The sequence below is a fragment of the Delphinapterus leucas genome, chromosome 12, assembly GCF_059928025.1.
Source record: "Delphinapterus leucas isolate spDelLeu-1000000601 "Yukka" chromosome 12, BTC_Dleu_Yukka2, whole genome shotgun sequence".
In the NCBI taxonomy this organism is placed as follows: domain Eukaryota; kingdom Metazoa; phylum Chordata; class Mammalia; order Artiodactyla; family Monodontidae; genus Delphinapterus; species Delphinapterus leucas.
The window spans coordinates 71,326,782-71,354,578 of NC_143140.1; the positions used below are offsets into that span (position 1 = coordinate 71,326,782).

The 27,797-nt window shown below is 45.6% G+C and overlaps 2 protein-coding genes across 21 annotated transcripts in view; one reads left to right on the forward strand and one right to left on the reverse strand.

The window, feature by feature from the left end:
- The window catches only part of NHSL1 (NHS like 1), a 336,607-nt gene that overhangs the window by 75,339 nt on the left and 233,471 nt on the right, over positions 1–27,797 (reverse strand). For 9 of the 20 annotated variants that reach the window (XM_022557735.3, XM_089922045.1, XM_089922043.1 and 6 more), the window contains one exon: positions 25,479–27,487. The exons of 10 other annotated variants lie outside the window; for them this stretch is intronic. In XM_022557735.3, coding sequence (XP_022413443.2) covers positions 26,752–27,487 — 736 coding nt within the window. In that variant the 3' untranslated portion in view covers positions 25,479–26,751. Of the gene's footprint in view, positions 1–25,478; positions 27,488–27,797 lie in introns of those variants that run through there. One more of the 20 variants, XM_089922047.1, reaches the window with a different exon arrangement.
- Positions 6,414–12,145, forward strand: HEBP2 (heme binding protein 2). Its single transcript, XM_022557720.3, has 4 exons — positions 6,414–6,578; positions 7,150–7,285; positions 8,030–8,210; positions 11,598–12,145. Exons 1-4 carry the CDS (start codon positions 6,480–6,482, stop codon positions 11,794–11,796), a joined length of 615 nt encoding a protein of 204 aa, XP_022413428.1. The 5' UTR covers positions 6,414–6,479; the 3' UTR covers positions 11,797–12,145.

Here is a 27,797-nt window from a genome sequence, read left to right on the forward strand (position 1 = left end):
CCACGTTCTATATGCTATGTTTGTGTCCTCCAAGATTCGTATGTTGAAATCCTGATGCCCAATGTGATGGCACTGAGGTGGGGCCTTTGGGAAGTGTTTAAGTCATGAGGGCAGACCACTCACAAATGGAATTAGTGCCCTTATAAGAGACCAGGGAAAGCGCCTTGCCTCTTCCACCATGTGAGGAGACCATAAGTAGTCCCACCAGGAAGAAGGCCCTCATCTGACCTTGCTGGCACCCTGATCTTGGACTTCCAGCCTCCAGAAGTGTAAGAAGCACATTTCTGTTGTTTATAAGCTACCCAGTCTGCAGTGTTTTGTTATAGCAGCCCAATGTATTGAGATACTGTATGATCCCATTTATAGGAAATGTCCAGAATAGAAATAAGGAGCAGATTAGCAGTTGCCTAGGACTGGGTGGTGGAGGATTGAAGAATGATGGCTAAAGGGGTTTCAATGGCATTTCTTTTGGGGGGTTGAAGATGATGACAATGTTCTAAAATTCATTGTGGTTGATGGTTACACAACTGTGAATATACGCTAAAAACCACTGAATGGTATGGCTTAAGTGGGTGAATTATACGGTAAGTGAATTTTATCTCAATAATTCTCTTAGAAAAAAATACAGAATAAATCTAACCAAAAACTTTCAAAATCACTAGGGTCTGGCCACTGTCCCTTCGCTCTCTCCCATCCCACCTTCCCAGCCTGTTAGGTCTGGTGGGATGACTCAGAGGCGTGGGGGTCATTTGGGTGGAAGAGGACAAGAAACCAGTACAGTTGAAGATTTTCTCCAGGTGGGGCTGTGGTCCCACCCACTTCCTCTCCCTAGGGTCCCTGACGGCTATTTGGGCCCTAAGCCGCAGTCTAGGTGTGAGTGGGGCTGGCCACTCGCCCCGGGCTGGGTCCCCGGATCCAACCCGCGCACGACCATTCAGCCCACCGGGGTGCGGACTGGGGCGGCCAAGATCAGAGTCAGTAGGAGCATTCCCCCTCCCCACCCCCATTCCCACCTTTCATTGAAGGCACCCAGAGGGCGGGCCTTGCTCACTTCCCTTCCCAGGAGTAGACCATCAGCAGAACCAGTTCCGAGCGGGTGGGGCCGTGGGAGAGGTTCCCGGACTGGTTACACAAGAAACCCCACTGGCCCCCTGCCCAGTCCTCTGCCTCCGGCTCCCAGAGTGGATGTCTCTGTGTACCTGTTAATTAAAAAACAAGGGCGGGCCCACGCTCAAAAGTCACCCCCCACCCACCTAGGTCTGCCCCACCCAAAACCTCACCCTTGCTTACGGTCCACCCCCACGCCTAAACTCTGCCCCCATAGCCAAGGTTTTTTTTTTTTCTCTTTTAGATTGGGGTTCTGTTTTACCTTGCTGATTCATTGTTGATTCTTTTATATTTTTATTTTTCCTAATAAATCTTTTATTTTTCTAACTTTATTTTATTCTTTATAATTTGTTAGTGATCTCTCCTTTAGGCTTGTTTCCCCCACCTCCTTTTTTATTCTTTTTTCTGTTGTGGTTTTATTTTACCTTGTTGCAGTTGTTTCAATTATAGTTTTATTTTTCCTAATACATATTTTTTACCTTTCTAATTTTATTTTGTTTTTTATGCTTTTATATTGTACTGCTCCTCTTTTTCTTTCTTTCTTCTTTTTTACCGTGCCACGAAGCTTGCGGGATCTTGGTTCCCTAGCCAGAGGTCAGGCCCGAGTTCCTGTGGTGGGAGCACCAAGTCCAAACCACTGGACTAACAGAGAACCTCAGAACCCAGGGAATATCAATTGGAGTGAGGCCTCCCAGAGGCCCTCATCTCAGCACCAAGACCCAGCTCTATCCAGCTGCTTACAAACTCCAGGGCTGGATGTCTCAGGCCAAACAACCAGTAAGACAAGAATACAGCAGCTCCCATTAAAAAAAAAATGAAATGACAAAATATTTGTTACAGATGGTGGAGCAAGATAAAAACCTACAAGACCAAACAAATGAAGATGAAATAGGCAACCTCTGAAAAAGAATTCAGAGTAATTATAGTAAAGATGATCCAGAATCTTGGAAAGAGAATGGAGAAAATACATTAAATAAATGTTAAAGCAACATTTAACAACGCTCTAGAAGAACTAAACAGCCATAAATGTTAAAGAATAAACAGCCATAAAAGGGGAAATTGAAAGTAACACAACCATAGTAGGGGACTTTAACACCTCACTTTCACCAATGGACAGATCATCCAAAATGAAAATAAATAAGGAAACACAACCTTTAAATGACACATTAAACAAGATGGACTTAATTGATATTTACAGGACATTCCATCCAAAAACAACAGAATACACTTTCTTCTCAAGTGCTCATGGAACATTCTCCAGGATAGATCATATCTTGGGTCACAAATCAAGCCTTGGTAAATTTAAGAAAATTGAAATTGTATCAAGTATCTCTTCTGACCACAACGCTATGAGATTAGATACCAATTATAGGAAAAAAAACTGTCAAATATACAAACACATGGAGGTTAAACAATATGATACTGAACAACCAAGAGATCACTGAAGAAATCAAAGAGGAAATCAAAAAAATACCTAGAAACAAATGACAACAAAAACACGATGACCCAAAACCTATGGAATGCAACAAAAGCAGTTCTAAGATGGAAGTTTATAGCAATACAATCCTACCTCAAGAAAGAAGAAATATCTTACATAAACAACTTAACCTTACACCTAAAGCAATTAGAGAAAGAAGAACAAAAAAACCCCAAAGTTAGCAGAAGGAAAGAAATCATAAGATCAGATCAGAGATAAATGAAAAAGAAATGAAAGGAACAATAGCAAAGATCAGTAAAACTAAAAGCTGGTTCTTTGAGAAGATAAACAAAATTGATAAACCATTATCCAAACTCATCAAGAAAAAAAGGGAGAAGACTCAAATCAACCGAATTATAAATGAAAAAGGAGAAGTAACAACTGACATTGCAGAAATACAAAGGATCATGAGAGATTACTACAAGCAACTATATGCCAATAAAATGGACAACCTGGAAGAAATGGACAAATTCTTAGAAAAGCACAACTTTTCAAGACTGAACCAGGAAGAAATAGAAAATATAAACAGACCAATCACAAGCACTGAAATTGAAAGTGTGATTAAAAGTCTTCCAACAAAAAAAAGCCCAGGACCAGATGGCTTCACAAATGTACTCTATCAAACATTTAGAGAAGAGCTAACACCTATCTTCCTCGAACTTTTCCAAAATATAGCAGAGAGAGGAACACTCCCAAACTCATTCTACAAGGCCAACATCACCCTGATACCAAAACCAGACAAAGATGTCACAAAATAACACTATAGACCAATATCTCTGATGAACGTAGATGCAAAAATCCTCAGCAAAATACTAGCAAATAGAATCCAACAGCACATTAAAAGGATCATACACCACAAACAAGTGGCGTTTATCCCACGAATGCAAGGATTCTTCAATATACACAAATCAATGTGATACACCATATTAACAAACTGAAGGATAAAAACCATATGATCATCTCAATAGATGCAGAAAAACTTTTGACAAAATTCAACACCCACTTATGATAAAAACTCTCCAGAAAGTAGGAATAGAGGGAACCTACCTCAACATAATAAAGGCCATATATGACAAACCCACAGCCAACATTGTTCTCAGTGGTGAAAAACTGAAACCATTTCCTCTAAGATCAGGAACAAGACAAGGTTGCCCACTGTCACCACTATTACTCAACATAGTTTTGGAAGTCCTAGCCACAGCAATCAGAGAAGAAAAAGAAATAAAAGGAATCTAAATCAGAAAAGCAGAAGTAAAACTGTCACTGTTTGCAGATGACATGACACTTTACATAGAGAATCCTAAAGATGCTACCAGAAAACTACTAGAGCTAATCAATGAATCCTGTAGAGTAGCAGGAACCAAAATTAATGCACAGAAATCTCTTGCATTCCTATACACTAATGATGAAAATTCTGAAAGATAAATTAAGGAAACACTCCCATTTACCATTGCAACAAAAAGAATAAAATACCTAGGGATAAACCTACCTAAGGAGACAAAAGACCTGTATGCAGAAAACTATAGGATACTGATGAAAGAAATTAAAGATGATACCAACAGCTGGAGAGATATACCATGTTCTTGGATTGGAAGAATCAACATTGTGAAAATGACTATACTACCCAAAGCAATCTACAGATTCAGTGCAATCCCCTCAAACTACCAACGGCATTTTTCACAGAACTAGAACAAAAAATTTCACAATTTGTATGGAAACACAAAAGACCCTGAATAGCCAAAACAATCTTGAGAAAGAAAAACGGAGCTGGAGGAATCAGGCTTCCAGACTTCAGACTATACTACAAAGCTACAGTAATCACGACAGTATGGAACTGGCACAAAAACAGAAATATAGATCAGTGGAACAGGATACAAGGCCCAGAGATAAACCTACACACATACGGTCACCTTATCTTTGATAAAGGAGGCAAGAGTATTCAAAGGAGAAAAGACAGCCTCTTCAATATGTGGTGCTGGGAAAACTGGACAGCTACATGTAAAAGAACGAAATTAGAACCCTTCCTAACACAAACACAAAAATAAACTCAAAATGGATCACAGACCTGAATGTAAGGACAGACACTATAAAACCCTTAGAGGAAAACATAGGCAGAACACTCTGTGACATAAATCATAGCAAGATCCTTTTTGACCCACCTCCTAGAGTAATGGAAATAAAAACAAAAATAAACAAATGGGACCTAATGAAACTTAAAAGCTTTTGCACAGCAAAGGAAACCATAAAAAAGATGAAATGACAACCATCAGAATGGAAGAAAATATTTGCAAATGAAGCAACTGACAAAGGATTAATCTCCAAAATATACAAGCAGCTCATGCAGCTCAATAACAAAAAAACAAAAAACCCAATCCAAAAATGGGCAGAAGACCTAAACAGACATTTCTCCAAAGAATATATCCAGATTGCCAACAAACACATGAAAGGATGCTCAACATCACTAACCATTAGAGAAATGCAAATCAAAACTACGAAGAGGGGCTTCCCTGGTGGCGCAGTGGTTGAGAGTCTGCCTGCCAATGCAGGGGACACGGGTTTGTGCCCCGGTCTGGGAAGATCCCACATGCCGCGGAGCGGCTGGGCCCGTGAGCCATGTCCGCTGAGCCTGTGCATCCGGAGCCTGTGCTCCGCAACGGGAGAGGCCACAACAGTGAGAGGCCCGCGTACCGCAAAAACAAACAAACAAAAAACAAAAGAAAACTACAATGAGGTATCACCTCACACTGGTCTGAATGCCCATCATGAAAACATCTACAAACAATAAATGCTGGGGAGGGTGTGGAGAAAAGGGAGCCCTCTTGCACTATTGGTGGGAATGTAAATTGGTACAGCCACTATGGAGAACAGTATGGAGGTTCCTTAATAAACTAAAAATAGAACTACCATATGACCCAGCAATCCCACTACAGGGCATATACCCTGAGAAAACCATGATTCAAAAAGAGACATGTACCACAGTGTTCATTGCAGCACTATTTACAATAGCCAGGACACGGAAGCAACCTAAGTGTCCATCGACAGATGAATGGATAAAGAAGATGTGGCACATACATACAATGGACTATCACTCAGCCATAAAAAGAAACGAAATTCAGTTATTTGTGATGAGGTGGATGGACCTAGAGTCTATCATACAGAGTGAAGTAAGTCAGAAAGACAAAAACAAATACCATATGCTAACACATATATATGGAATCTTAAAAAAAAAAATTGTTCTGATAAACCTAGGGGCAGGACAGGAATAAAGACACAGATGTAGAGAATGGACTTGAGGGCACAGGCAGGGGGAAGGGTAAGCTGGGACGAAGTAAGAGAGTAGCATGGACATATATATACTACCAAATGTAAAATAGATAGCTAGTGGGAAGCAGCTGCATGGCACTGGGAGAACAGCTGGGTGCTTTGTGACCACCTAGAGAGGTGGGATAGGGAGGGTGGGAGGGAGACAGAAGAGGGAGGGTATATGGAGATATACCTATGCATATAGCTGATTCACTTTGTTATACATTAGAAACTAACACAACACTGTAAAGCAATTATACTTCAATAACGATGTTAAAAAAAAGAAAAAGAAAAAGAAAAAAAGGGTGGGGAAGGGAGAACCCCCCGCAAAGAAAGCCTGGCCAAGCAGACCCTGCCATCGGGTCTCCTGGGGGACCCGCAGGGGAGCGGTCGGCCAGGGTTGGGATCGCGGTAGCAGCGCCCCCTCCCGGCCTGGGCCCCGCAGTGCCCCGCGACTCGGGGCTGCTGCAGTGTGTAGAGGGGGCCGGGCGTCTACGGGGCGGGGACTCGGGGACACGCAGGCGGGGCGGTCCTGAGTGGCCCCCTTCCGGCGCAGCTCACCGGCCTCTTTCTCGGAGTGTCGGCGCTGCCCATGGCCGAGGTGCTGGAGCCAGATCCCGCGGCAGCCGAGGGCTCGGAGGCCCTCGCAGAGACGCCGGGCTGGGAAGCCCCGGAGGACGCGAGTCCCCAGGTAGGCTCCACCCGCGGGCGCGAAGGGTGAGGGCCGGGGGGGGTGGGCAGCGTGGGGCTGTCCTCGAGGTGATCTTCAATGCGGCCGGAGGGTCCCATAGGTTTAACTTAAAAGCACATTTTTAAAAATGGTCAGAGTCCCTAGCTCCATTCCTGCACAAACGGGAAGATGCGGCCGGTAAGCCGTAGTTACCCCCAGGCACTGGCCACATCTCAATTTCTTTTCTTTGCGGTTAAAAAAAAAAAAAAAAATCGACCACGTCCCCAAACCTGCGATGGGACCCTCCGGGCGGGGGCGGAACAGTTGCTTGCTTTTAACCCGAATCGAGCCGACTGTCCCTACCCCTGCTTGTGGGGCAGAGGCCGCCTGCGTCTTTAATCCAAAGATGGGAGCCGCGGGGGAGGAGCCCTGCCCGGTGCTGGGAAGCCAGAACCTCCGGCCGGACCCCAGGGGAGCGCAGCCCCTGGACTGGCTGGCCCAGGTGGACCCGAGATCAAGGTACCTGTACTGTTGCATCTCACGTTCTGCCTTCTTAGAATTGCTTCCCCAAGCTCCCCCTGTTCCATCTTAGCCTGGAAGTTATGAGATCCGACACTACGGACCTGCGAAGTGGGTCAGCACTTCGGTTGAGTCTATGGACTGGGATTCGGCCATGCAGACTGGCTTCACAAGGCTGAACGGCTACATTCAAGGCAAAAACGAGAAAGGTGAAGGCACTTTACCTTGTAATTATACACACTGTATTGTGGTTGAGTGCCCTGGCTTATTGAGTTTTCGCTGATTAAATAAATACCTTTTAGAATAGAAAAATAACCAGATCATCAAAGACCTAATGTTTGAAGAGGAGGACTCTGCTCAGGACCCGAGGCGTCTAGAGGAGTGTAGTACTGGGCAGTGCTTTTTAGCCTCTGTTCTCCTTGTTTGTGGTTCTGCTGGATGAACTGGGCCTCTGTGTAACTAGCATTAAGGCCTTTTCATGGCTAATGCTTTGAGATAATTTGGTGACTGACTGGTAGAGTAAGAGACATTAGGAGGCAGGAAGGGTCAAAGAACACAAGATCCAGGGTGTCAAGATAAATCTTCTGGTTTGGCTTTCATGCTATTTATGTTTTAGCAGGTCACTTAGCCAATGGGACCTCTTTCTGAATTGTAAAAGTAAAGAATGAACTGGACTATGTGATCTCTCATTTCCCCTTCTATCCCTAAAACTATGGAATTTATTAATGAAAAATATTAATAATACAGAAAGTGTTTAATGTGGGCAGTGGATAATTGTCATTTTGCCCTTATTATTTTTTTTTAAGATGAAAATTATCTTAAAGGTTAAATATTTATGTCAAGTAAATCAAGAAACTCAGGTCAAAAAATAAGTTTTTAAATGTAGTCATAAATACACTAAATCTACTTTCACGGTCTCCTTTGCATTTAAATATATATTTTTTGTGGCACAGAGATGAAAATAAAGATGACAGCTCCAGTGACAAGCTACGTGGAGCCCGGTTCAGGTCCTTTTAGCGAGTCTACCATTACCATTTCCCTGTATATCCCCTCTGAACAGCAATCTGATCCCCCCAGGCCTTCAGAGTCAGATGTCTTCATTGAAGACAGAGCTGAAATGACGGTGTTTGTACGGTAAGTGGTAGATAATTTATAGCCTTTCTGACTGTTGGTTTTACTTGCGGGCACTCATAGTTTAGCTCCTGTGCAGCTTAGCTCCTATGCTTTTCCCCCTTCCATAAAAACAGGTCTAATGCGTTTTGTGGTGTTTTCCTAGTGACTTAGTTTTATACGTTACTAAGGGTCCTTTACAAGAAATAACTAATACATTTAATGAGAAGGCTGATGCACACCTTCCACAGATAAGACGCAATACAAACACACCGGACCTTCCCCCACAAAAGCAAAAGACTGTCCTTACCTGCCCTCTAGTTAAATATGGAGAAAAATACCTTAAAACAATGCATGGTACCCCTCCTCTCAACTCCTAGTTTCTGATAGCCTCAAACTCTTCCCTTTGTTCCCCCAGCGCAAAGGATGGCAGCTGCTTTCCGCAGTGACTGCCTCTGTTGGTTGGTTTACTGGTTCCTTACTCTGACCTTACAGTGCCTGTCTCAGTAAAGCGAGTAATCAGCCTGCCGGCCTCCCCAGCAAGGACTGTCTTAGCCATCGGCAGCACACTCAGCCCCTGAATCTGGCCCATTCGCCTTAGAAAGGGGCGTGATTCCGTTTCCTTCCTCCCCACTGTTACTTGCTCGGGCCCTCACCTTACAGGGACCGCAGCTAAGTCCTCTTTGCTACCCCAGTGCTCGGCACATGCCTGACACTCACCAGCTACTCTGACGTTTTTCAGTATCAGGTTCCACTTCGAGAGCCTCCCAGCTGTTCTCTCTGCCCACCAGTCTCCTCTCCCTGGCCCTCCACTCTGGAACGCCGATCGTTCTCACAACGACAGCAACAAAACCCCAACCTATTACTGTGTTTAAACATCTGTTGGCTTTTCCTCTTGCTTCCGCGTGACATTCAGACCGTTCCGCGTACTGCATCACCTGCAACACGCGGCCCAACCTGTCTCCCTGACGACTCCCCCCCCACCTCCCGCCCTTCACTGAGTAGGCTGAGTTCCTCCACGTCTCTGTACCTTTGACCTTAGGCAAGTTACTGAGACTTTGCTTGACAAAAATCTCATCTGTAAAATGTGTCTCATCACAGTGCCTACCTACTATCTCACAGGGTTGCCATGAAGATCAGATGAGTTAATTTACCTAAAATACTTAGAACATGAGCATGATATTACTACCAGCTCCAGCTCCCTCTTTCTTCTCTTCCTGGAGAGCCTACTTTCATCCTTCAGGACTTAGATCAATTGGTACCTTGTCTGTGATGCCTTCCTCAGTTTCTCCAGTCAGCCAGCCTCTCGGTGCTATGATTCTAAATTCTAATGACCTACTGATAGACTGTAATTTCCTCAAGAATACAGCAACACGTTACTCTGCCCATATCCTTTGGCTGCTGGTGAGGCAGGTGTGTGTGGGGAGGCTCAGTCTATGTCTGTGTCCTGAATAAAGCCGTGGATAGATCATTGTAGAACAACGTGTATTCAGAGGACAAAAGATGATTTCTAAGTAAGAGGCTCAAGATTTGATTTCAAGGAAGAAGTGGAATCTGAAACAGATTCCCTTTAGGCAGAACATTCCTTAAGGAAATAAATAATAAATTTAGGAGCAGAAATGTTTCCTAACACATGGTTCAGAATTATCATCAGTCAGCATGATGGAAATTATAGAACAGATTTATCACTTTATCTTCAACGTTTTATTTTATATACATGTGCATACACAGATTCCTCTACTTACTCAACTGGGATTTAAAAGGTACTGCAGGCCAGGAATGACTAGGTGCCTGGTAGACATTGTTGAACAGAACAGGCCTGGTTCATACCCTCGAGACCTTACGTCTTATCTGAAGAATGGTAGGAATGATCTTTTCCACTGGCACATTGATAATAAACCTTATTTATGCTAAAGAAGGCATATTAGGAATGTTTTTGTGTCTGTTTTTCCTATTCTCAGCCTTCAAATTCATCATGTTTACATTTCAGCAACTCAGCTAGGTCGGTGTGCTGTCATGATTTAATCTCAGGGTATTTTTGTTTATATACTTTAAAATCTACACTTAAACTTCTATTTTCCTACTTTTTATGCAAATCTTTTGACTGTCTTTTCATCCTCATCCTCTTAGCAACCTCCTAACTGGCTCCTTCTCTCCAATCTAGTTTCCATCTCTCTGCCTATATTCTTACCCAGATCTAATCAAGTTACTTTTCTGCTTTTCCAACATCCTTTGGAGTAATCTCAAAAGGCCTTAGGATGATGTACAAGTTTCCTCCTTCCAGCTCTGACTCACCTTTCTTTCTTTTATTAATTAATTAATTAATTTTTGGCTGCGTTGGGTCTTCGTTGCTGCGCGCGGGCTTTCTCTAGTTGCGGCGAGCAGGGGCTACTCTTCGTTGTGGTGCGCGGGCTTCTCATTGCAGTGGCTTCTCTTGTTGTGGAGCACAGGCTCTAGGCACGTGGGCTCAGTAGTTGTGGCATGTGGGCTCAGTAGTTGTGGCATGTGGGCTCTAGAACGCAGGCTCGGTAGTTGTGGCGCACGGGCTTAGTTGCTCCGCGGCATGTGGGATCTTCCCGGAGCAGGGCTCGAACGCGTGTCCCCTGCCTTGGCAGGCGGATTCTCAACCACTGCGCCACCAGGGAAGTCCTGACTCACGTTTCTGACCTCATTTTATGCCTCACTATGAAATTGCTTTGTATTTCTGGACTTTTGTTCTTATCCCTCCCCTTTCTCTGCCCAGCAAAACTATCCTCCATTCCAGGCCCCACTCAGAGGCACACCTTGCCCCGATGTAATCATATCCTCAGTGTTCCCAAGCACTTTGGTTCTGTCTCTGTTAAGCTTTTCTCAGACTGTACAGAGCTGCCAAAATGTCCATCTCTTCCATATAGGGTCAAAACTTATGTTCATCTGTAATACAGTGCCTGCCCTTTTTCTAAGGAGAAAAAGAAAGGGGAAATGTTCGATAGAAAATAGAAAGACTGAAAGGGAGGCTGCTAAGGAGGATTCACTGTGGCTCTCCGACCAGGAGCATCAGTAGTACAGGAGACCGTTGGAAACGCAGGCTCTTGGGCCCCAGCCCAGACCTCCTGAACCTGCGTTTTCCCAGGTGACTCGCATGCATGTTAGAGCTTGAGAAGCACACAGTTAGAGCACAAGATGGCATAACTTCCAAATCTGCCCAACAGCTGGGGCGTATTGCCTCCTCCCAGGTCCCCTCAGTGCGTGTGAGGTCACACTGAGCCTGGCAACCAGAGGAAGGGGACAGTCAGTTCAGCTGCCAAGAGGGAGGGGCTTTGAAACTGCGCTCCATCCAGGTTTCCTTGTATCAGCTCCCACTTTTCTTCTTAGACTGACCTTCACGTCAGTATTAGAATCATTTATGGTCATTTACTTTCTCCTTTGTAGGTCTTTCGATGGATTCTCTAGTGCCCAAAGGAATCAAGAACAACTCTTGACATTAGCAAGCATTTTGAGGGAAGAAGGAAAAGTTTTCGATGAAAAGGTTTACTACACCGCAGCCTACAACAGTCCTTTCGAATTGCTTGATAGAAAAAATGAGGTGTGGTTGATTCAGAAAAAAGAACCCTCCAAAGAAAAGGAATGAGCAAATGAGAGGAAGGTCCATTGCCAGGGGCAAAACCTCTGTTTAACATAGACGTCAACATTACCCATAAGCAAAACGTGTCTAGTAGCTCTACCTGAGAGTACTACTATGAATTGAGCTTATTTCCACTGTGCCTTTTTAATGCTTGAAGCTTTAGATACACAGATAACAGGGGACAGTATTCTATAAACATGTAAATCGATCTTTATTTCTATGAGGCTCCAGGGAAACGTCATGTTACTTCCCCCTTCTTCACTGTATCACAATCATGTTGCCTTATTTCTACTTGGATTTGTGTCAGTTGGATGTTACCTCCTCCAGATATTATCAATAAAAATGTTAAAGTTTACCCTGTGTGGAACTACAAGGCCGTCAAGCCTAGAGAACTCAAGTTCAGTTGGAAACAAAAATCAAAGTGTCTTTTGCAGCTGCCGCTGTTACTTTTTCCGTTGAGCCCTCTTTCCTATCTGCCCACTGCTCCCCACACACGAGAAAAGCTCTCACAATACTCAAAAGTGTTGCTAATATTCCGTGACAAAAAATAAATGTATGAAGTTAGGGACTTCCTATTTTATTTTGATACTCAAGAGAGGCATGTTTTTTCTGAAGAAATGTATACAAACGTAGACTTTTAAAATTCACTTGAGGGGCTTCCCTGGCGGTGCAGTGGTTGAGAATCCGCCTGCCAATGCAGGGGACATGGGTTCGGGCCCTGGTCTGGGAAGATCCCACATGCCACGGAGCAACTGAGCCTGTGAGCCACAACTACTGAAGCCCTCGTGCCTAGATCCCGTGCTCCACAACAAGGGAAGCCACCACATTGAGAGGCCCACGCACCACAACTAAGAGTGGCCTGCGCTCTCTGCAACTAGAGAAAGCCTGTGCGCAGCAACGAAGGCCCAATGCAGCCAAAAATAAATAAATTAAATAAATTAAAAAAAAAATTCACTTGAATTTTTAAAGTATTTTATGCAGTATTTTAATATACTGAATCAGTATATAAAAATGATTCAGTATTCAAAGAGGGGTTTGCTGCAAAATCAAAGAGGTTGAAATTTGGACCTAATTGTATTGGAACACACTTGTCCTGGAGAAGAGTGTCAATATCTGGAAGCCTGTCATGGGAAGGTCATAGCTTTACTGTGGGCTCCTAGTGGATGATGGTTGTAGGCACGAAGGAGAAAAGCAGCTTGGAGCTCAGTGACTTCCCAATAGGTAAAGCTGCCCACGAATGACATTACTTCCCGTTTCCATCATTGTGTGTGTTCAAGCAGGCACGTGATCACTTATGTGGCAGGTGTGGGTCTCCAGTGGATGAAAGGGTGGGGCCGGATGATGCTCAAGGTCCCTGCAGCCCCAACATTATATGGTGTCTCTTAAAATTAATCTCCCTAACCTGGGTACACTAGACCAAGGTACCTAGAGTTAATGGTTTCCATAGCTAACATTTATGGATTGCCTTCTAGGTGTAGCTTTCTAAGCATTTCACCTGAATTCCCAGAGTCGACCCTCAGAACAACCCTGTGTGCCACCTTGTGTCATCTCCGTTTCACAGATGAGGACACTGAGGCACAGAGATGTAAGGTAACTTGCCTCCAGCTGGAGCCGTAAGGGCAGAGGCCGATTCCATCCCAGGCAGTCGGACTCCTGGGTCCAGACTGTTAACCACTGCGCCCACTGGCAGTCAGTGCTCTGGAGTGCAGCTTTCTCAGGCCATCAGTGGGCTAGGACTGTGTTGAGGGGTCCTTCCCGCGTGTCAGGCATGCATAATCAACATGATTATGACCTCAGAGATACCTTTTAGATTATAATTTTTGATACGAAACAAGATAGGTTTCCGGTTTTGAAATTATTATCTAGATATAATTTTTTAAGTCTTAGGCAATTATTTTCCAAAGGTATTTGCTTGCATTGGTTATTTTTTTATTCTTTGCATTTTTGTGTTTGCCAAAAAGAGATTAAATTTCTTTCTTAGCTCATTTACCAAAACCAACTGTGGGTCACCTTCTAGCCCTCCTACTAATGAAAGTCCACAGTACTCGCCTCTACTGGTATGAGGTAAATATTTATATATTTACCCCGTAGTTCTATAAAAATAGACATCTCTTATGCAGTAACTTCCATTTTAGATGAGAAGAGCGTATGTCTGATTGCCAAGATTTAGTTGTAATCTGAAACATGTTCCATAAAAACGCGATTTTGTACTATTCATACCAAGGTATCCCATTTTCCCCTCCTGGTCCATAAATCATAAATAAAACATTTTTCAGCCCTCAATTAATCCAGACCAGAGAGTATTTCTCACAGCAATGAATCAGTTATTTTAATTATGTGGCTGGCACTGACTACAAAATATCCCTCAACATTTCTACTGAGATTTTTCTTCTCTTATCAATAGGAAATTCATGTCTAGATTCCTTTCCGAGGCTAAACCATCTACCTTTCCTGTTGGTCTAATTCATGCTCCATCAATTAGGCCTTCTCCCATCTTCAGGCTCTCCCTCCCAACATGCTCTGATTTGGCTTGATCCTCCCAGCTCCCCAGAATAAAATCCTAGTTCCCCCTGACCCTTACATAGGACAATAATTCCCATTTCTCCCTTACCTTGATTATCCAGTTTCTCTGGAAAGAGTTGTCCAGAGGCTTCCTTGCAGCTCTAGGCTGTGAGGAGGTATCTCAGGGACCATGACAGGGATTTAAGGTGGGCAACACCCCTCCACCACCACCACTGTGCTTCCCACAGACCCATCCACGTTAGTCTACGTGTATGTCAATTTTTCATGCTTTTAAAAGCCTGAAAATAATCCTTTAAACTGAGTGCATTCATTCATTCCTTTCTAGTCATCACTTAACCCTCTAAAAATCTTGCTTTTCCTCCTAAATATTTCACTGGAATGCCATTTATTTTCATTCATTCTTCAAGAAGCCTTATGGAGTCCCTCCTGGGTCGCAGGCTCTGCACACTATCCCAGGGGCTGGGCTATGGTGACAGGCAGAAATGCCCCCATCAGTGGCTGTACCCATCAAATCCAACCACGTCTTCCACTCTCCTACTCGGTCCACCTTCCAGCTGAGAATACAACAGTGAACAGGACACGCAGGGCCCCTGTCCTTGTGAAGTGTTCTGGAGAACGAGGGAGTGCAAATACCAATGGGGCAGTGAGATAGGGTGTGGCTGGGCGGAGTGCAGTGGCTGTCACGTGGGCGGGCAGGCCAGGCCTCTGGAGGAAGAGACAGGAGATCTGAATGATGAGAAGGAGCCACTCAGATGACAGCCTGGGGGCGGGGGAAGCCTTTTGAGCAGAGGTGACGTGTCAAAGGGAGAAGCCTCCTTCAGTATCCAGAACAAAGCTGCACATACTGCTTGCTGAGCAGGGAGCGCTGTGCTTGCAGGACACAGTCTCTCTGGACACAGAAAACGCTGACTTGTACGGAGCTTCTGGAAGTGCAGAGTTCAAGGATTAGCGGACTTTCGGAATCACTTAGGAACTGACTGAGCTTTAGTTGTGGAGGTGCGGTTACCAGGGCAGGGTCGCTGCTGCTGAGCCTGATTTAGGAGCTTGGTTCAGAGGCGCGGTTACTGAAGCGAAGCTGTCATCAATCACTTCTGGTACTTATTTCTGATCGTGGCCAAAGAATGGGCATATCTCTTCTGGGATTTGGAGTCATGGCTGGCAAGCACGGGGTGGGGGCATGCCACTCAGATCCACCTTCATGAAAGGACCGCTGCCCAGCTGTGAGGGGTGTGGTTAGCCGATGTCTCCAGCTGTGACTTTCTTCAGGATCCACTGCAGATTTCAAGATAAGGACACACTATTTTCAGGGGGGTACCTAGCCTACAATGGAGCGAGGCAGCAGGAGCTGATGGCATGCTTTTTTACTGACATCTTTCAGCCAAAGACTGAGCAAGCTGGTGGTACAAAGGCCTAGCCACTTCTGTCCGACTCGGGACACTTCCTATAAACAGTCTTTGCTCCAGAGCTCCCTGGCGGGCTCGTAGAAAATGTCAGATCTGTGTTGCAGTCTGACAGCTCCCCTGCCCAATCTTGTTTTTCCTTTTTCCTTTCATTGGTATGACATCACCATACACCTTTTGTACTCCCAACTCTGTCTCAGCATCGAACTGGCACAGCTGGTATCAGTGTGGCCCCAAGATTGTGGGCAGTAAGACAGCATTTGGGGGACTGGGTCATGCACTGCCTGGCTGGTTATGAGTTCCCCATCCCTGTGGACAGGCCGTACATACACAGCTCATGGCACGAGGCTGTCTAGTTATTAATCCCTTAAATGGAATAGCTTACTGGTGAAAAGGAATGCAGTGACTGGTGAATGATTCAGGAGCTTCAAAAATTAGGACTGGGGTAGATAATGAGTACAAGGACAATAGACTTGAATGGTTGTTACTAAGCTGGATTGTTGTCCTGCAGGTGGATAATGAAAAGTTGCGGTCAGTTAACAAAGAATGTAAAACTACATGTGAGGGCCAGAGCCTCTTTCATAGCTTGCTAAGAAGTCCTCACCTCATGCAGAAGGCCAGCATGAGGACTGGATGGTAAAAGGAATAACCACCAACGGATGTTCAACCAAGCCCGATCTGCCGTGTCAAGGTCAGGACCAAACCTGGAACATGAAATGGGGACATCCGGTGGATGCCCCCAACAGTTTTGACTCCCTAAAAGTTTCTGAACATTCTGGGCCTGTGGAAGAGGCTCACCCTTCCCCCCATTAAGAGCTAGAACTACCCTCTCTCCCTCCTCCTGCCCTAGTGTGAGGAAAGACAATATAGAGGTCTTTTGCCCACAAGGCAACAGGTGCCTCTGGGAGCTGTCCCCACCCCATCTCCCGACTATCAGGCATTCACCCAAGGTTAAGTCACAGCATAACCTGGCAGAGGCCAGGCTGGGCCTGATGAAGGAAGAGATGGACGACGTGCAAAGGTTGCCGCGTAGCCTAGCCAAGGTGTACTGGCAGGGGTCAGGAGACTAGGGGGACTAGGCTCTGAAGGTGCTCAGTACCTGTACTGAGTACCTGTACTCAGTACCTGTACCCTGGGGACTAGGCTCTGAAGGTGCTCAGTCAAAGGTGCCAGGACACAAGACTGGATAAAGGAAGCTTACTGACTTGGGGATATTGCTCTGGATACAGGAGTTAACACCATGAGTAGAACTCCATGGGGTATAGCAAACTCACTGCTTTAGGGAGGCACCTAGTAGCCTGAAAAAGTGATAGAAATGTTGAAATGCCTGAACTGATGGAAGAGGTAATAGAGGAAGGACTGAAAAGGCTCACGGAAGGGACATGCTGGAATGGGTATATCATAGGCGGCAACAAGGCCCATCGGATTTTTGTCGTAGTCTGTTTGGGCTGCTATAACAGAATACCATAGACTGAGTGGCTTAAACAAGAGAAATGTATTTCTCACAGTTCGGAAGGCTGGGAATTCCAAGATCAAGGTGCTGGTCAAATCAGTGCCTGGTGAGGGCCCACTTCCTGGCTTGTAAATAGCCATCTTCTTCCCGTATCCTCACGTGATGGAGAGGGAAGGGAAGCTCGTAAGGACACTAATCCTACCTTGGGGACTCCACTCACATGACCTCACCTAAACCTAATTATCTCCCAAAGGCCCATCTCCAAATACCATCACCTTGGGTGCTAGGGCTTCAACATATAGATTTGGGGTGGGCACAATTCAGTCCATAGACATTGTGTTCCACGAGAAGGCCCAGAGGAGCCATCATTTACCAAGGCCAGTAGGAATGCACTGGTAAGAGAGGTGTGAGCATCACCAAGGACTCTGTGGAGGATCTCCTCTGCAGGCTGGGCTGGCTGGAAAGGCTGGGGTGGAACTTGGCTTGCTGAGAGCAATGTGCATGATGACGAGACCTTGCAGTGCTAACCACAAAAGTAAGGGTGGCAGTGCTAACCACAAAAGTAAGGGTGCGTAAATTATATTAAACACCAAAGTCAAAATGGCAGCCAAGGGGGCCTGATCTGTGAAGTCTTACGGAGGTAGTTAATAGAACATGGCATTCCTAGGGGCAAAACAGAGAGGGTAACCAATAAGGGTAATTCTTTATAATCAAAAGAGATCAAGGATGGATAAGCAGGGGGCTGAGATCACCTCCCCCCCCCCCAAAAAAAACCTCCAAGAAAACCCCACAAAACTGTGATCCCTTGCCCAGTTTCCAGACTCAAAACCCATTGACTGGGCCCTTAGGATAATGGTCACTGCAATAGTTCAGTGTATACAGTAATGATTCCCCTAGTATTTTTCCAAAAGGTCCTATGGCCATTTACTCAGGTGGCTACACATCGGAGAAAGAAAAATATCCAGATACGCCGGGATTCAAACTGACATTTGACACCCAGAAGCTCAGTGTCATCCTAGTTCCCCTTCCCATTTAAAGTGGGAGCATGTGGACGTCAGAAAATAAATGGAGTACTAGTCAAAGTTTGGCTTATAGTGGCCCACTGGGTCTGCGAACCCTCATTGTTATTTCTCCAATCCCTGGATATATAATTAAGATTGACGTACGTGGCAGCTAGGATAAACCCACACTGATTCCTTGACCTGTGAAGTAAGAGTGTAAGTCTCTAAACCCCCTTTCCCTCAACCAGGGTGGTAAGTAAAGCGGTACTCCCTTGAGCAATGCTCTTTAAAACTCCCCAGATGAACATCCATTTCTGGCCATGATGGTGAAACAGGAGCCAGACGTGGAAAGTCCATAGCACACCACTGTGATCTCTGAGAGAAGGGGAAGAAAGGGAAGTCCAGTGAGTGTTCAAGCTTATGGCTTGGAGGTATAGTTTCCAGGCAGCAAAGCAGGAAGGGAGGAGGAAGCCAAACAGAGGCCAGTGGTCTCACTGAGTTGAGGAGACCGGGACCAGTGTTATGGGATGCCAAGGTGGCTAGGACTTGTTGGGCCGAATAAAGGAGAGGAGGAACACACACACACAGAGCGCTCTGTAGATCTGCAGCGAGTCCCTCTGAGTCTTGGCTGAGCACTAATCTGTGAAGGTGTAAGAAGAAACTATCCCTGCCAAGAAATGAACAACTGGAAAGCAGCAGAACAAATGAGTCACAGATCACATTTGGGGCTGGGAATAGCTTTTGTTCCCACTAGCAAGAGTGGAAATAACTCATAACGCATGGGGCATCAGGTAGAGTTTTCAAAAGGGTATGGTGTTCGTAGTAGGTTAAATTGTCTCTAAACCAAAGTCTTCTCTGGAGCTCCCCTAACAAAGCTTAAAAGCCTTGAAAGGATCAAATTGATTCCAAAAGACTTGGCTGTGCACCAGAATAAAGCCTAATACTATTTAAAGGAATACAGTAAAATCTGTCAACGAGCAACCTAACATTCACAGTTCCCACCATCCAATAAAAAAATTACTGGAAAAATATGCAAAGAAACAGAAAAATATGACCCACAATCAGGGGGGAATCAATCACTAAAGACAGATCCAGAAGGGGTAGATATGAAGGAATCAGCCACTTGGACCATGTGGTCTGGCAGACTCTAGGGTACTGGAGGTGTCAGTGGTGAAAAAAATTGCAGTGCGGAATTTATAAGACCCAGTGGGACCACACAATGCAGGTCCCTGGGGTCCTGAAGCAGGGCTGTGCTAAGTGCAGGAGAGAACCGCATGCTTTCTGAAAAGTAGCTTCTGGAGTGCTACTGGGTCCTGGTAGAGATGGACCCATGAGACACCAAGTGATGATACATCCAGAGCTTCCCATCTTAGCTGGGCCCTGTCAGAACCACCGCGTCCTAAGGTCTCTGGGACCTTAGGCGGTTTCATCGAGAGATGGAAACGATACCTCGAGGAGCAGTCATGTGCAAGAGTGGAGCACGTGAGCAAGTGACATGAGCAGGTGGCCCAGATCCCCATGTCATTACGGTTGCCCCCACGTTGCTCCCTCCCTATGGCTGTTGGGACCTGTAAGATAGGCTGAAGGGGGGGGGCAGGGACTTGAGCCTGCTTTTTGGTCAGTGGGTTGGCTTACTATGTGGGCCTGAGCTGGAGATGGACAGCAGTTGCATTACACCCCCATTCAGGGGTGACGTCGAAAGAAAGCTTCGAGAAAAAAAATCTTCTGCCAAAAAAAAAAGGCAGAATTTTTGGTGATGGACCTGGTCACTCACTTCGTGAGAGAGAAAAGTTAAAATAGATATGGAATCTTGGCAGTGGCCAATGGCTTGTCCAACTGGTCAGGAGTTTGAAAAGAAAAAGAATGGAATTGAGACAAGGTCTGCGGGTAGAGGCATATGGTTAGACATCTGGGAACGGGCACAGAGCCTGAAAAACCGTATCATGTGTTAAGGCCCACTAGAAAGTACCCACTGGAAGAGGCACTAAACAACCAGGTAGACGAAATGACTTTGCCCGTTGGTATTAGCTCTTGTTGGTGCCCACCCCAGGGCTGGTACAATGGGCACACAAATATAGTGGCCGTGGTGGCAAAGATGGAGGCTATGCATGGACCCCCAAAAATACAGACTCCCACTTACCAAGGCCAACCTAGATACTGCTGAATCTGAATGTCCAACCTGCCAGCAATACATACCAATGCTGAGACCCTGGTAAGGCTGTCGGAAGCCTGACTTGTCATTTGATACCAAGTTGAGTATATTAGACTCATTCGTTCCTGGCAGGCCAGCAATTCATTGGCACGAGGGTTAACACCTATTCTGGGTATGCAGCTTTCTTTCCTGCTCACAGGGCCTTGCCCAGCACCACAGTCTAGAAACTTACAAAGTCTCTGATCCGCTGGCGTGGATTTACAGAACGTGTGATCTACACATCATAACATCCAATCAGGGAGAGTTAGCTCATGGCCGCAGGACCCACTGGTTCTCTGACATACTGCACCACCTAGAAGCTGCTGGCCTGATAGCATATTGGAATGACTTGCTTTAGTGCCTGGCTGGAGGCAATACCCTGCCAAGATGGGGCGCCATCTCCCAAACACAGTACACTTACTAAATCAGAGAACCTATATGGTGCCGTGTCTGTAATAGGAAGGACACGTGGATCTGGGAACCAAGGGGTAGAAGGAGGAGTGACCTCACTTGTCATCAGTCACTCCCAATGAACCACTAGGGATGTAGGACTTTCCACCCCACAACTCTGGGCTCTGCAGAGCCAGAGGTCCTTGTTCTCAGAGGTGTACACTCCCCATTGGCAACATAGCAAGGGTTCCATTGAACTTCAACCTACTGCTTCCAGCTGGGCACTCTGGTCTTTTTGTATCCAGGGACTGGCAGGCAGGCAAGAAGAGTCACCATCTTGTCAGGGGCAACTGACCCTGAACTGTAGGCAAGCCTACAGTTGCATGAGGTGGGGAAATAGAGGGCCCACTTGGGGCACCCTTTGTACTCCTTCCCCAATTGTCTATCCACAGGCAAGTACAGCCACCCTGGCTCCCAGGATTTCAGAACACTCTGGAATGAGGGCTTGGTTCACACCATCGGAAAAGCCCCAAGCCCAACAGAGGTGATAGTTGAGGGTGAAAGGAATTTAGAGTGGAGGTGGGGGACGATGAGTGCCACTTGTGTCCTGGAGACTATTTGCTGGAAGGTTCTATAGTTGGTCCTATCAAATTCTTTTAAAATCTCTCCTCAGGAAGAGAGGTCCACCAGAGCCCTGGAAGAGCTGCTCTCCACATGCTTATGCGGAACTGGATCCAAACAGTGCACGTGGTGGAGTGTGGCAGGCATGGAGATGTGCCATTATATCCCCCCTCAAGAAAAGACTTGCCATCCAGCTGCAAGAAGTGTGCATGGTTGACAGCCTCCAACTATTGGCTTCAAAAGGTCCACCTTAGCTGTCAAGCTGAGGCCATGCTATTTCTCAAGGCAGGCAGGATAAGTGGTCAGTGATTTCACTAAGCTGTGGAAATTGAGGGCACACTCTTCTCAGGGTGGCCTCTTGCAAAAGACCAAGCAAGACACTGATGAAGGACCTAGCTGACTGATCAGTACTACAGGGTGATAGCTCTGCCCGCCCCATTCTCTTTCCTCCCTTTTCCTTTCAAATGTGTTACAGTGTCTACTTCCTAAGGAACCTAAACCAGCATAGAAACACAGGCACCTTTCTTTTCAATAGTTAGAATAAAGTCTGTAAGTCCAGAAGTAGCGTCTATCAGGGCACAGAAAGAAGAATGAGGCGAACCTTTTGAGTGAGGGGAATAGTGGCAGATCTTAAAGGCCTTGCAGGCCACAGCTAGAAGTTAGAAGCCTATTCGAATTGTAACATCTAGTCTTTGGAACGTTTCAAGCAGGGGAGTGCTTGAATTGTTTTTAAAAGCAATTTTGTAAGGTGAATTGAGGGTGGTTGAAGATGCATGATAAAGGGAAGAAAACCAGTTGGGAGGCTTCTGCAGTAGTCTGAGATAATAGTTTGGACCTGAGAGGTGGCAGTGGAACTGAGGAGAAGTGATTGGATTTGTGATATATTTTGGCAATATTGTTGACACGACTTGCTTCTGGTTTAGATGTGGGGTGAAAAGAGAGGCCAGAAGGATGAGCCTAGACTTGGGGCCTGAGCCACTGTGTGAGTGGTAACGCCCATTGATAAAGGCTTGGATATATTTAAGTTTAAAACACCTCTAAATGCAGATTCTGAGTAGGCAACTGATATACTGACGAAGTCAGGACAGGAGACACTCAGGAGTGACGGGTATATCTTACATTAATGTAACGCTATGGGATTAGATGCAGTTACCAAGGGAGAGAGTAGCTTGAGAAAAGGCTAAGACCCCAGGCAGGTCACGTCATTCCCCTTCTTAAAAACCTTCATTGTTTCCCAGTACTACAAACATAACCCAAATTACCTGGGATGACATCCCAGGACCTCTACATTCTTGCCTGAGGTGACCTTTCCAGTCTCATGTCCCACTTTGTCTTTCTAGAGACTTCCTATTTTAGCTCCTTGGTTTCCTCTAAACACTTTGCTTCTGTGCCTCTGCTCATGCTATCCCCTCCGTTTGGAGTGTCTTTCGTTTGCCAGCTTCCTGTGTCCGGCAAAATCCTCCTCATTCGTACACTCTTAGCTCAGGTTCACCATAGCCAATCCCTCTCTTATCTTCCTCTGAGAACAGTACCACTCAACTGCAAAGCAGGTGACAAATGACTTACCCAGTGGGTCTGGAGGTAGACAGCCCGAGGCTGGTGCAGTGACTCTGGCTGTCATCAATGCACCAGGCTCCTTTCTCCTCCGCCTTCCACAACATGTGGCTTCTTCCGTCCTTATTGGTGCCTCAAAGGTTTCAAGAGTACTGTTCCTCCTCCAGCCTCCCACCCACTCTAGGGATAAAAGGAGGAAGGGGATGGCACCTACATAAGGAAAGCAACTCTCTTGGCAACTCCTAGACTGTTGCCAGTCTCACTGGCCAAAACCGTGCCACATGGCCCGTTGGATTGTGGGAGCTGGTGGGGTGGGCGGTACTAGTATGTTACTTGGTGCATTGCTAGTCTCTTGCCGAAGACCAAGTGAGACAGTGGTAAAGGACCTAGCTGTTTCTGTCCACCACAGGACTCCTTAGGTAAGTGATCTTTTCCCCAGAGTTCCCCATTGCACTGGCTGACTGATCAGGTGTTCTGTTGGTAAAGGGGAACTCACACGGTGCGGGAGGGCACGCAGCAACGTCTGCCCAGGGTTCTTCCTTTTCGTCTACTCTGACAGTTCACTGTGTGTCTTCTTCACCAGGCTGGAAGCACCTTAATGATCTCTCATCCACATTTTTCTTAGAACTCTCTCTTCCTTACCTAGCACATGAGAAGTATTTAATAAAAGGCTTTTTTTTTTTCAATGCTGAACAAGTGACTACAGATTGCTCTAGTTCTTGTTCTGTGAATGAAGGCTGGCCTGTGTGGAAGGCAGTTTAGGGCAGCTCACTGAAAGAAACTATGTTATAGTGACTGAATAGCTTATTACAGAACCTCAAGAATCGGGTCCATGTTTTATTCGAAAGACCCTCCTTCCCCCTACCCGCCCAACAATATCCTAATGTCTGCGAAATTATCCTATTGTACCCATTTCATGATGGCACCCCAGCAATATAAACAATTGTTCAAATTCAATTTATGTGCTGAAAACACATTAATGCAGAAAACTAATCCTGTGTTTCCCCTGTCCTCCTGGGACACCCACCCCAGAGCTGGGCGTGGTGCTGGTGGATGGGAAATAAGATCGAGAAACAGAAATGTCTCCTTTTCTTTCCTTGTCCTTGTGATTCCCCAAATACGCTCTCATCCCCACAGGAGAAGCAATGGTTTCAATCAACATTTTTCAGAAATAGGAGGGCAGAAATGAGGTGAAAGTTGAGGCTGCTTCCAACCAACAGACCAAATGGTCATCTGTTTCTCTCCCAACTCTTAGAAAAACAAGGTGGAAATAGCTTAGCCCTGGGGCTTTAAAGTCTCGGGCTATAGGGAAGAGTCAATAAGTCTGTCCTCATGGAGTTTTTAAGTACATATGGGGCATTAACAGTATCGAGCCCCACAAAGTAGCAAAGCTGAAGGTGCCATGCGTTGCCGGGGTAAGTCTAGATCCTTGTCTCCCTATATTTCAACCATGCTGTGAGAAGTTCTTGCATCTCTCTACACGTCACATCACCTGAACTCTCCGTCGATACCTTACTGGGATTTTATTCAAAAGTCCATAGGACACCTCTTAGAGTTGCTTTTCCCTAGGTCCTTTTGGACGGCACCACCCACAGTGTCTGTGATGGTCTATTTCCTCTCTGTTGGGTCCCCACTTCCCACAGGCACCTTCTGGTCATCACTGCCATCCTGTTCGTATCCAGTGAAGCACTCAGCAGTTCTGTAACCAGAAGACCTAGCTCACCATTCAAAGATGCACGTACAAACAGCAAGAACAAAAAAGGTTCAAATGTTTACTTTACAATTGTTTTATTCAAAGCAAATTAAAAAACTTAATATATTTTTCCTTTAAAAATGGGGATTTTAAAAAAAGCTTTATAATTAGTTTTGAGGGTGCTTATCTTACCTTCAACATAAATGATTTATATATTAAATTTGTTTTCTGATATCCACGTACATTCTCATCCTTTTTAGGTAGCTATGAAAAGATTTCATATTCAAAAGCCAATGCCACTTTTCTAAAATTTAGGAGGAAAGATTCTTGCGCCCAATGTAGCAGACGCTTTGCTCCAAGTGGTAGAAAGTCCTTTTGCTCTTGGCCAAATGTCAGGTCTTGATTTCTGGTTGTGTGAAAAGACGTGTTTTGTTTTCTTCAGAGGATGGAAGGAGTCTCAATTCTTTAGGTTTGTTTTTGTCTCAAAGACGTGTCTAAAATGGGTACCTAATGTTTTACTGTATAAACCTTGTGATGGTTGGGCCTGTGCAGTCCAACTTTTAGATGATATTTTCATACCAAAAAAGATGATAATTGGCAGCTGCACTGTACTTAGGCTAATAATCCCAGTACTCTCATCTTACGTCCTTCTGATGAAGACAAGACTGATTTTATTTAACCAACAAATAAAGGAGTCTATGTACATGGCAGTTGGAAGTGGTCACAAGAATATCACATAAAAATAAATACTTTACACACTTTTCTTCCATGTCTAAAAGTGTTAAAATTCTAACCGGAGAAGATTAGAAGGTAATTCGTGAACTCAACTACTTGTAAAAAATATAAAAACACACAAACCAAATGATGCAAAAAATCTTTTTAATCTAAAAATTCATTTCCCAGGGCTAATTAAGAGCCAAGGCCTGCCAATTTTTATCAGTTTATTTGACCAAAAAGAGCTCTTCAGCATTTTCTTCAAAGTAAGATAATATAGAATAGATTTTGATAAACCTTTCTAAGTGAGGACACGATACGGCAGGCAGTTCAAGGAAAAATAGCATTAACGTTTTCTTTGGTGTAACCAGAAGGATATCCAAAAGTTAGCAGATGTTGACATTTCAAGTGATAAGAAATCGTCAAATGGAGGTTTAAACTCTGGTTTAAAAAAAAAAAAGTTGTAAAAGGAAAGGCTCCACCCACAGTTCTGTAGTGCAAGTTTTAAAATTTAATTCTGAAAAATAATTTCATTTAATAAGCAGGAAACAAATTCCAGCAGTGTATCACTTACTCCTCTCCCCTTTCTCATCTCTGTTACCCTCTCTGTATGTGCCACTGTCATTTCAGCTCTCCAAGGAGGTCTCAGCTGCTGCTCAAGGAGGAAAGTCATTAAAAAATTACCTACATTTCTACAAACCAGGCTAGAAGTTGTGTGTCTGTGGCTGCACAGCAGCAGACTCCGAGTTACAGCGTTGCCATGTCCACGTATCTGTCATTTTTACAAAAAAGAAACAAAGCCTTTTTTCCCCAGAAAAAAGTACCTGAACCAATGAGTCACTTAGCCCCTTACCAACTTTTGGGGGTAACCACTACATGGCTCCCCTTGAAAGCACACCTGTGCACATCCCCACCCGTTCTGTGCGTTCAGAACCAGCAAATCTACCCCCTCTTTCTCAGAAGTAATGGTCCTCTCCCTTCTGGAACTCACTAATTTCCATAAACGTAATACTTTTAAAGCAGTTACCACCTTGCTCAGAAGGCTCCATTACTCTACCTAGCTTAACGCTGTCTCTCCTATTTCTGTACATGCTGTTTGTATTTTTTTTTAACATAAAAAGTGTTCCAAATGCACACACATACACATCCCTGCACACACACCCAGCATTTAGAGGAAAAAAGAAAAAAAATCTTCCCCAGGAAGCACTTTTAGAAGTTAAGCTTCTACTTGCTTTTAAGCCACAGGGCAAGTGCCAAGTGAGTCCTAAATAGCCCTCCCTTTCCGCTGCGGGGCCGGCCGTGCCGGGCCCACAGCACAGATGCTGAGCGGGATCCATGGACAAGGCAGGGAAGGGTACCTGTCAGGCTTCCCAGAGTGATGTGCTGCACATCTCCCCACGTCACCTGGGAGGTTCTTGCCCTTAGCTCTCTTCCCTCTGGGGACCTCCACGCTGTTCTGATGGACCCGTGCCCTCTGCGCTGGGCCGCCCCTCGGTGGGGCCAGGAGCCTGCGCCCCCCGCGAGGCAGCGGGCTGCCCTGCACAGAGCAGGCTGCCCTCACCCACTCCATCCCCCACCAGTGCTTCCAGCGAACGTCCCCTCAGAGTGCCCAGGGGCCGGAGAGCCCTGCTGTCTACAGGCTCCGTGGCTTCCCCTTCGCCCTCGGAGATGACGGTCATGGGGCTGCTCTGGATCCGGTTCCGCACGCTGTACCGGCTGCTGGCGGCGGAAGGTGGAGTTCGGCTGCGGCCGTACCTGGGGCCAGAAAAGGACAGACTCCGAGGCATCGAGCCTTCGTTCTTGGCCCACTCCTCCTGGGCCCTTCTGTTCTTGCTCGGGGAGCAGCTTGATGGGCTCTCGGGGGTGTCTGGCGAAGGCTCCGACTTTGACCTCTGGAATCTGGGGTCTGTGTTCTTGAGCATCTCGGCTGCGGACATGCGGGCACTGGTGTCTGACCGACTCCCTTTTTTCAGCAGCAGAGCTTTGAAGTTGTCACTGCTGGTGCTGGTCTTCCGGATGCTTCTCTGAATCGATCCCACTTGCTTCTGGGAGGCCAGGCTGGGGGCAGCACCAGTGGGTGTCACTGGCGGGGAGGGAGAATGGTTTCGGGAGTGATCATCATCGGAATCTTTACGGCCAAGGACTTTCCTCTTAGACCTGAGATTTCAGAACGTTAAGATGAAGGTTAATTCCCGGTGGGCCACTGGATGCCCACCACATCCACCCTGCTTCTCTCACCGCACATTAAGGTCACCATCTATTATTTTCACTATGGAAAGTACCAAACACCCAGGCACAAAGAATAGTTCATTGTATTACTATGTGTGCCCATGCCCCAGCTGTGATAATTATTAACTTATGGCCACCCTGTTTTCATTTCTACCCTCACTGGATTACTCTGAAACAAATCTCAAACATCATATTATCTTACTTTGGATAGGACCATTTCCAACGTTTTTAATCATTG

What these genes read in the sequence shown, in the direction of transcription:
- HEBP2 (XM_022557720.3), top strand. Translation starts at nt 6,480, where the DNA reads ATGGCCGAGGTGCTGGAGCCAGATCCCGCGGCAGCCGAGGGCTCGGAG. An exon ending in CGGAGGACGCGAGTCCCCAG is followed by an intron (nt 6,579 to 7,149) that starts GTAGGCTCCACC and finishes GTTCCATCTTAG; the next exon opens with CCTGGAAGTTATGAGATCCG. An exon ending in GAAATGACGGTGTTTGTACG is followed by an intron (nt 8,211 to 11,597) that starts GTAAGTGGTAGA and finishes TCTCCTTTGTAG; the next exon opens with GTCTTTCGATGGATTCTCTA.